The sequence below is a fragment of the Taudactylus pleione genome, unplaced genomic scaffold (assembly GCF_031769625.1).
Source record: "Taudactylus pleione unplaced genomic scaffold, aTauple2 ptg002965c, whole genome shotgun sequence".
In the NCBI taxonomy this organism is placed as follows: Eukaryota; Metazoa; Chordata; class Amphibia; order Anura; family Myobatrachidae; genus Taudactylus; species Taudactylus pleione.
The window spans coordinates 108,179-116,997 of record NW_028287330.1 but is presented as its reverse complement, the minus strand read 5'-3'; the positions used below and the strand labels follow the sequence as shown (position 1 = coordinate 116,997).

The 8,819-nt window shown below is 46.5% G+C and overlaps 1 protein-coding gene across 1 annotated transcript; it reads right to left on the bottom strand.

Moving 5' to 3' along the window:
* Positions 1-2,110: 2,110 nt before the first annotated feature.
* Positions 2,111-8,410, bottom strand: LOC148431069 (alpha/beta hydrolase domain-containing protein 17C-like; the record flags this gene model as incomplete). The annotated part of the gene is made up of 2 exons (XM_088466378.1): positions 7,920-8,410; positions 2,111-2,290 (listed from the first exon to the last, which is right to left on the bottom strand). Coding segments are annotated over exons 1-2 (671 nt in total), but the record flags the coding sequence as incomplete, so codon positions are not given.
* Positions 8,411-8,819: the final 409 nt, after the last annotated feature.

The window sequence follows — 8,819 nt, the reverse complement described above, 5'->3', positions numbered from 1 at the left end:
TGTCTGTGAACGACGTTGTTCACAGACATATCGCGGGTACAAACTGGCCGGCACGCAGCAGATATATTGGCCGATCAATTGATCAGCCAATATATCTGTCAGTGTGTACCCAGCTTAAGGGGACTCTCTTTTCTCCCCTCTTCTCTCTGGAGATCTCCCCAGGAGGAATCCATCACTCTGCCCCATCTCTCTAGGAACTGCCTGCACATCCCCCCATCTTGGTCTCTTTTTTTTGTCCCTGGCTGTTCCCTTTTCTCTCCTGTATTCTGGGTCTCCTGAAACTAGAGCACAGTCATGCAAAAGGGTTTGTGAATGAATATCTTCAGGTCTCCCCACCAATTCGCCATCTAACTGTAGCCATAAATGTCAGGCCAGCATGGGAGATGTCGTTTTTCTACACTTTCATTGTGTTCTGTCTCACATGCGCTGCCGGAGCAACATACAGATGTGTCCACATACATTTATCCTCTGTGCGCTACAAGTCACGTTACACATAACGGGTGAGCGCCGTGTGACTTCCTAGTGCCAAGCGTCTTTTGTGCTTAATGCACAAGGAGGCTAGATGTATGAGGAAACATCTGTATATATGGGTCACTGTCCTACTATAAAGATATTTTAGAAGGGATGAGCTTATAGAGAGGGATTCTCCACTTTGACTCATCCTTTAATCCATGGTTTATCCTCCTGAAAGTAGCAGAGTCTTATTAAACTATTACTCAGCATCCATTGCAGAATGGTACAATTAGCAGAATATGCTGACAGATAATCAGCATAGACGGGTGGACACTTGCAGTAGCAGGCTGCCACGGCCATACAGAAAGGTGACCACGGATGTGTGCAATTAGAATGAGGCTCAGAGTGTGTATTAGACTACGTGATATATATGGCAAAGATTAGATGCCAGAGGAATGTGTAATTTCCATCTGCACCAGGTTGGCTGATAAATGTTGTTGTGTGAGGGGAAATAACGTGTTGCTGCCTGTGAGACTGGGCTGCTGTATTCCTGAAAAGCAAATAAAAAACTCTCACTTACAGCTTCATGGGATTTTATTGTAGCCAGTAAGATGTAATGAAGGTGTTGCTGGCGTGTGGTACTGCTAGTAGCAGTGTGATGTTACTGATGACTGCTATACTCATTATAGCTATATATGGTCACTCTCCAGCCAGAGCGTGCCTTGGTTACAAGGGTCACCCTATTCCTCAGCCGAGGGGCCTGACTGCTGCCTGAGCTGTGCTGGTCCTGTCACTCAGCGTCCGGTGTTGGTCTCAGCTACGTGGCACAGCTGGTAGTGGGCACAGGAGTGGTGCATGTGATCCATCCTGTTTCACAACTAAATGGAATAAAACTTTTTTTAATAACCTTATAATATAATAATGCCAGATTTCTTTAACTATTCTTATAAAGATGATTCACAAAATGACAAATAGCAGATTATAATAATCACATCTCAAAGGTCCTTCCTAAAGATCATCTACACTATTACTATTACTCTCCAAGATGCTTGGCAACCCCCAGGATCTCCCTACATTAGTGCATAGATGCCATGTGCATATGCACAGCATCTATTCTACCTCATCTTGCCTGGAGCAGTGGTTTCTGCTCCCCCCAACTTCCCTCCCACTGCAGCCCACAGGTAGGACAGCAAGATAGTCCCAGAAAAATGGGACTGTCCCATGGATGCGGGACAGTTGGGAGATACAGACAGGCAGCACATTGCTCACCAATAAAAGCATGCAGCAGCGAGAGGGGTAGATGCAGGGTGTTAGGTGACTGGCAGGAGAAACAGGGTGACAGCCCCCAGAAAGTAAGCTCTGGGGATGAGGTTTTAGCTAGAGAATTATCCTGTAAATGGAAAACAAATTTCTCACTGGACTAGAATGGAAATCCTGATTAATACTATGTGATGTCGCACTTATCCTTGGATAGTGGCAAGAAATATTTCAGTGCATACAGACAGATTGGGCCTACACAGCTGGTATCTGTCTGACAAAGCATACTTCATGGCTGATTCAGTTATACGTGAGCTGCCCCCTGCAGTGCTTGTTTCCAGCACATACTATACTCCAGAGGTAACCCACAGCTTAGGATAAACACACAGCATTGTCTTACCTGGGGAAGGGATCCCAACAGTAGGTCCTCCGTATGTTGGGAAAGGCAACTCGCACCCCTGACATGAGCGGGGAGTGTAATATTACTGCTGCACATTTGTAGCGGGTGGCCAGGTCAACTGCAGCTACAGTCCCAATACTCTGCCCATACAGGATAATATTTTCTGCAGGGACTCCGTATCTGTACAGATAAAGCAGATAATGTAGGACAATCTAATTGCATCACTTCTAATGTAGTTCCTTACATGATACTACTATATAAAGGCTTTATATATGAACTAGATAAGTGAATGGGTCACTAATAAGAACCTGCCAGTGATACACAGTATATGTGTGGAACAATACAAGACTACATAGGTTGTAGGACGAAGTGCATTTCATATGCAAGGAGTTCATTACACACCCGAGCCTGTGGGTGTCGGCCTCTGGACAAGAAGGGTCTAGTTGTTTAGTGAGGTAGTGTTGTGGGGTGGGGTTAGGTTTGGTTAGCCTATAGGATTGGTAGAGGATGGGTCAGTGCTATTTCAGAGTAAGCTGCTTGGCAGCCATTTTATAGAAATTTCTCTGGTCGGCTGTGATGTCCTCTTTAAAGGATGGATGGTGCATTGGAATGGAGTTATTGAGGAGTTAGTTGGAAGAAGTCAAGGTGCTGTAGATTAGGGTGGCGGTGCGGTTCTTAGCTGGGAACCACTGTTGGCGGGAAAGAAAGGTAGCAGTCGCCATCTGTCTTTGGAGCTTTAGGTGCTCTCCCTTCCAATACATGGCTTAGGCTGATTTTACCCTACTGGGGTCAGCGGCAACCACCTAACCAGGTGGGCCTCACGTCGTGTCATTGGGGTGGGAGGTGGATACCTTGGGCGTGGTAATGGGCTGGCTGCCCGCCTCCCATTTAGAAGATGGATGTGAGTATGCAGTTGGTGATGTTGCATTGTGGGGCCGTTCTTTCTGCGCCACCATGCTTTGTCTGTCTTTCTTCTTTTATTAGTTAATTCAGTTATACATTTAAATAGTTTAATTAGTTTGAAATCAAATAAAGCTGACCTTCCTCTCCCCTTATACAAGTCTCTGTCATTATGATTATGATTGATGATTTACCCTGCACTGTTAGGAGAGAAAACTCATCAGGCGATGGGGAGTTTAATACACATGTACCTAGTTACAGCAAGCAAGGACATCTAAGGAGCTGGGGGCAGCGTGTGTCCATTCACATCGGGAGGAAAACTCCCAAACATTGGGTGCCAGCAGCATGTTTTACATACAGAGGCAGAAAACAGAATGGGGCAGGGTCTGCTTGGGATTAGGTGGGAACAAGTTATAGTATTATTGTGAGACTGATGACTAGTGAAATAATATGACAAGGAGAGGAAAACATCCCAGTAATACAGGGCTTGGCAGAAGCCACAACCCGGCCACAGCTACTTTTGGGCATATTTTTCACATAATGATAAATGTCTGCTCACTGAGGAAACCAGTACTGTGTATTTGTCTGAAGACCCTATAAATGGTGTCAAACCCTAAGTGAACTCAACATCTTATCACAATAGTCAGGAAAAGTAGCAAAGTACATTTTGTGGTATAGTTCCAGGCCTGTACACATTGTGTTACTGGCAATAGATTTCCTATTGTGACTGTATTTACCTTGTACCAGGGCTGCACAAAACCCACTCACAGACCAAATACAGGCATCCTGGGGATTTGAGCCATAACCCCTTCATGCTGCTAGATTAGGGGTGGGCAATAAGCGGCCCTCCAGTTGTTGTTGAACTACAAATCCCATCATGCCTTGCAACAGTTTTAGCATGGCCAAATAGCAAAACTGTGGCAGGGCATGCTGGGATGTGTAGTTCTACATAAGCTGTGAGGCTGCTTATTGCCTATGCTAGATAGAAGGGGGGAGCCCAATGATGGAACATTTTCTTACAATACAATACATATAGCGCTTCACATTAGGCAGAAGAGCAGAGGAAAATGTCACCCTCTGCTTCTATAGTAGTTACACCCTTTGGCTAAGACACTATAATGCCATCAATAATATACCCACTGTCTCTATATAAGCAACCCCCAATACACCAATTACATTTATATAAGTATTTTATGTGTAAGTGGAATGTATAAATACACAATACACAGCATATACACTCACTCCATGTAGTAACTATTAGGGGTGAGCAGGTTCGGATTTCTGAAATCCGAACCCCCCCGATCCGAGGCCGATCCGAGTCAGGCTCGACTTTTCCCGCCTGACTCGGATCTGAAATCGAGGCAAAACGTCATCATCCCGCCTTCCGGGTCTCGCGGGTTTTGGATCCTATATAAGGTACCCGTGTCGGCGCCATTTTTTCACTCGGCTGTGGACAGTGAAGAGGGAGGGTAGGAGTTAGGGCTGGCTGGGCTGTGTAGTGTAGTGTAGTGCAGTGTAGTGTTGTTGTTGTTGTCCATAGGGGCTGTGTCCACTACTTCAAAGTCCATAGGGGCTGGCTGGGCTGTGTTGTGCAGTCAGTTGTCCATAGGGGCTGTGTCCACTCCAAAGTCCTGTGCAGTGTTCCAGTCGTGAAGGGGTGCTGTAGTGTTGTCCAGGGGGTGCTCTGTCCGTCAGGGGTGCTCCCCCCAAGTGCTAAAAAAAAAAATATTTTTTCTGTGTTTGTGAATTGTGTGCACTGTGGCTGCACGTGCATCAACAAAGGAGCAGCGCAAAGCGTGCGCCTGTGTCCCATTAGTAAAGGGCCAGCTGGCTTGTCCGTTAAAGGGTGCTGTAACCCCCAAAGTACACTCCAACCAAAAAAATATATATTTTTTGTGTTTGTGAATTGTGTGCGCAGTAGCCGCACGTGCATCAACAAAGTAGTGGCAAGCATGCGCCTGTGTCATAAGTAAAGGGCCGGCTGGCTTGACCGTTAAAGGGTGCTGTAACCCCCAAAGTACACTCCAAACCAAATAAAAAAATATTTTCTGTGTTTGTGAATTGTGTGCGCAGTAGCCGCACGTGCATCAACAAAGTAGTGCCAAGCGTGCGCCTGTGTCCCATAAATAAAGGGCCGGCTGGATTGACCGCTAAAGGGTGCTGTAACCCCAAAAGGGCACTCCAAACAAAATAAAACATTTTTTTCTGTGTTTGTGAATTGTGTGCACTGTGGCTGCATGTGCATCAACAAAGAAGCAGCACCAAGCGTGCGCCTGTGTCCCAAAAGTAAAAGGCCGGCTGGCTTGTCCGTTAAAGGGTGCTGTAACCCCCAAAGGGCACTCCAAACAAAATAAAAAAAAAATTTCTGTGTTTGTGAATTGTATGCACTGTGGCTGCACGTGCATCAACAAAGGAGCAGCTCCAAACGTGTGCCTGTGTCCCATAAGTAAAGGGCCGGCTGGCTCATTTCTTAAAGGGTGGTGTAACCCACAAAGGGCCTGATTCAGACCCACTCGCGAACGGCTGTCCGCTCGCAAGTGGGTCGATGTTATGCACTGAGCATGCGCACGACGGAGGGAGCTCCGTCGTGCGCATGCGCCAGACGCGACGAGGGAAGGAAAGTCCTTCGCTCGTTGTGTCCGATCAAAGGGGGCGTGCTGTCAATGTTGATTGACAGCACGCCCCCTTTGGTGGGCGTGCCGGGGGCGTGCCTCCCTGACGGGGGCGTTCCCACGGGAACGCCTCCCGTCAGAAGCCGGCCCACTGACATCACTAGTGATGTCAGTGGGAGTGATTTTGGCTCTGATAGAGCCAAAATCACTCCGGAGCTTGCGGTTGAAAACCTCAACCGCAGGCTCCGGCTCGCAATTTCGATGGTCGCGATGGTCTCGACCATCGCGGCCATCACAAAGCACGCTCGTATAGCCTGTGGGTGGTGACCCACAGCTATACGAGCGTCCAGGAGGACGCTCCATGAAAATGGAGCCCGGCCCTCATTCAGAGCGTGCGCTCTGCTCAGAGCGTACGGCTCTGAATGAGGGCCAAAGTGCACTAGTCTCCAACAAAAATAAAAAATTATTTTCTGTGTTTGTGTGCACCTTAGCCGCACGTATATATCAATATAACATAAATGGAGGACCAAACTTTCTCCGATAAAAATAAAATAGGGAAAGATCAAGAATCACTTCCTCCTAGTGCTGAAGCTGCTGCCACTAGTCATGACATAGACGATAACATGCCATCAACATCGTCTGCCAAGGCCGATGCCCAAAGTCATAGTAGAGGGCACATACAATCACAAATGACAAAGTTCAGGAAAATGACCTTGAAAAAAACATTTAAATCATCTGAAGAGAAACGTAAACTTGCCAATATGCCATTTACGACACGGAGTGGCAAGGAACGGCTAAGGTCTTTCCCTATGTTCATGACTAGTGGTTCAGCTTCACATGACGATGGAAGCCCTCCTCCCGCTAAAAAAATCAAACGAGTTAAGCTGGCAAAAGCACAGCGAAGAACTGTGCGTTCTAAGAAGATATCACAAATCCCCAAGGAGAGTCCAAGTGTGGTGGCGGTTGCGATGCCTGACCTTCCCAGCACTGGACGGGAAGAGGTGGCTCTTTCCACCATTTGCACGCCCCCTGCAAGTGCTGAAAGGAGCACCCACAGTCCACTTGCTGATATGCAAACTGAAGATGTCACTGTTGAAGTACAAAAGGATGAGGATACTGGTGTAGCTGGGGCTGAGGAGGAAGTTGGCGAGGAGGATTCTGATGGTGATGTGGTTTGTTTAAATCAGGCTCCGGGGGAGACAGTTGTTGTCCGTGGGATGAAAAAGCCCATCACGGTCATGCCTGGGCAGAAGACCAAACATTCCACCTCTTTGGTCTGGCAATATTTCTATCCAAATCCGGACAACAACTGTCTTGCCATATGTACCATATGTAAAGGTGAAATAAGTAGGGGTAGGGACGTTAACCACCTAGGAACATTCTCCCTTATACGGCACCTGCAGCGCGTTCATAAAAAGTTCCTGTCAAGTTCAGAAACTTTGGCTAAGACTGTAAGCAGTCCAGGGACACCTAAATCCCTTTTTCCTGTTTTATCCAAGGAATCGGTGGATGAGGACGACATCTTGCCTCCGTAGAGCCAGTTTGTGCAGGGACACATTAATTGCCAGCTTGTTTTGTGGGGGCCCAAATGAACCAATCATTTCAGCCACAGTCCTGTGGCAGACCCTGGCGCTGAAATGATTGGTTTGTTAAAGTGTGCATGTCCTATTTATACAACATAGAGGTGGGTGGGAGGGCCCAAGGACAATTCCATCTTGCGCCTCTTTTTTTTCTTTGCAGTATGTACTGTTTGGGGCCTAGTTTTTCAAACTGCCATCCTGTCTGCCACTGCAGTATCACTCCTAGATGGGCCACGTGTTTGTGCCGCCCACTCGTGTCGCTTAGCATAGTCATCCAGCTACCTCGGTGCAACCTTTTGGACTAAAAACAATATTGTGAGGTGTGAGGTGTTCAGAATAGACTGGAAATGAGTGGAAATGAAGGTTATTGAGGTTAATAATAGCATAGGAGCAGAAAAACCCACAAATTCTGTGTTTTTAGCTGTTTTTATGCTCTTTTTTTTTTAAAATACAGATCCACAACACAAAACCCCAAACCCAGAACCCAAAACACGGAAGGGTGATTTTGGCAAAACCAATCCAGATCCAAAACACGAAGAAAGATCCAGATCCAAAACACGAAAAGTGGCCGGTGCACACCCCTAGTAACTATACACATGTGCCTCTAGTGTAGCATATCCCCCGCATACATACTGCTCACCCATACAACACTCGCAGTGCATCAGGCAGAGGCAGTGTGAGGGCTGGAGGAGACCCATATACCCCATCTATACATACCGGGTCCTCAGGGCGTGCCAGGCAGCCTCTATGTCCGCATACATGTTCTTCTCACTCGGCTTGCCACTGCTTACACCATAGCCAGAATAGTCATACGAGAAAATGTTGCATTTTATGCTGGAGCCCAGGGCAATGTAGCGGCTGCACATCTGGCCTAGGTCAGCGGCATTGACGTGAGAAAAGAGCAGCGTGTACCGGCTCCCAGGGGCACAGCGGACATACATGCAGCCCAGGCTGTTTCCCCGCTTGGTGGTGCAGCGGAACACATCGATCATATCCAGCTCCCGCTGAGAGTACTGCCAGTTAGCCTTCTCTGACAGGTGCAGGCTGCATAGGGGAGGTAGGCAAACTGTGGGGTCCACCTGCTCATCCTGTGCCAGGTCTTGGGATGGAGAGGCCTCAATCTCCCGCAGAGTGTACGTAGGCTTCGGGGGATGAAAGGCCAATCTGGCGGTTATGCTGCCGCAAAGGGCTGAGAATATCCTCCTCATCCTCTGGCAGAGCAGTGGTGGTGGGTCCCTGTCCTAATATACTAATCCTAATAATAATATAATACTAATCTAATACTACTATTCCTAATGATAATATAACCCTAATCCTAACTATAATACTAATCCTAAATATAAGTCAAAATAAAATACTTAACACTAATAACTACACTAAAACTATAGCAACTAATCCTAAATGTAAGTCAAAATAAAATACTTAACACTAATAACTACAATAAAACTAATACTAATAAATAATATAATACTATGAACCCTACTCCTAACTATAATACTAATCCTAAATATAAGTCAAAATAAAATACTTAACACTAATAACTACACTAATACTAAGATCACTAATAAAAAATCCACTCCACACACAGCAAAGCCACTACTCTCTCTGAGAGATATC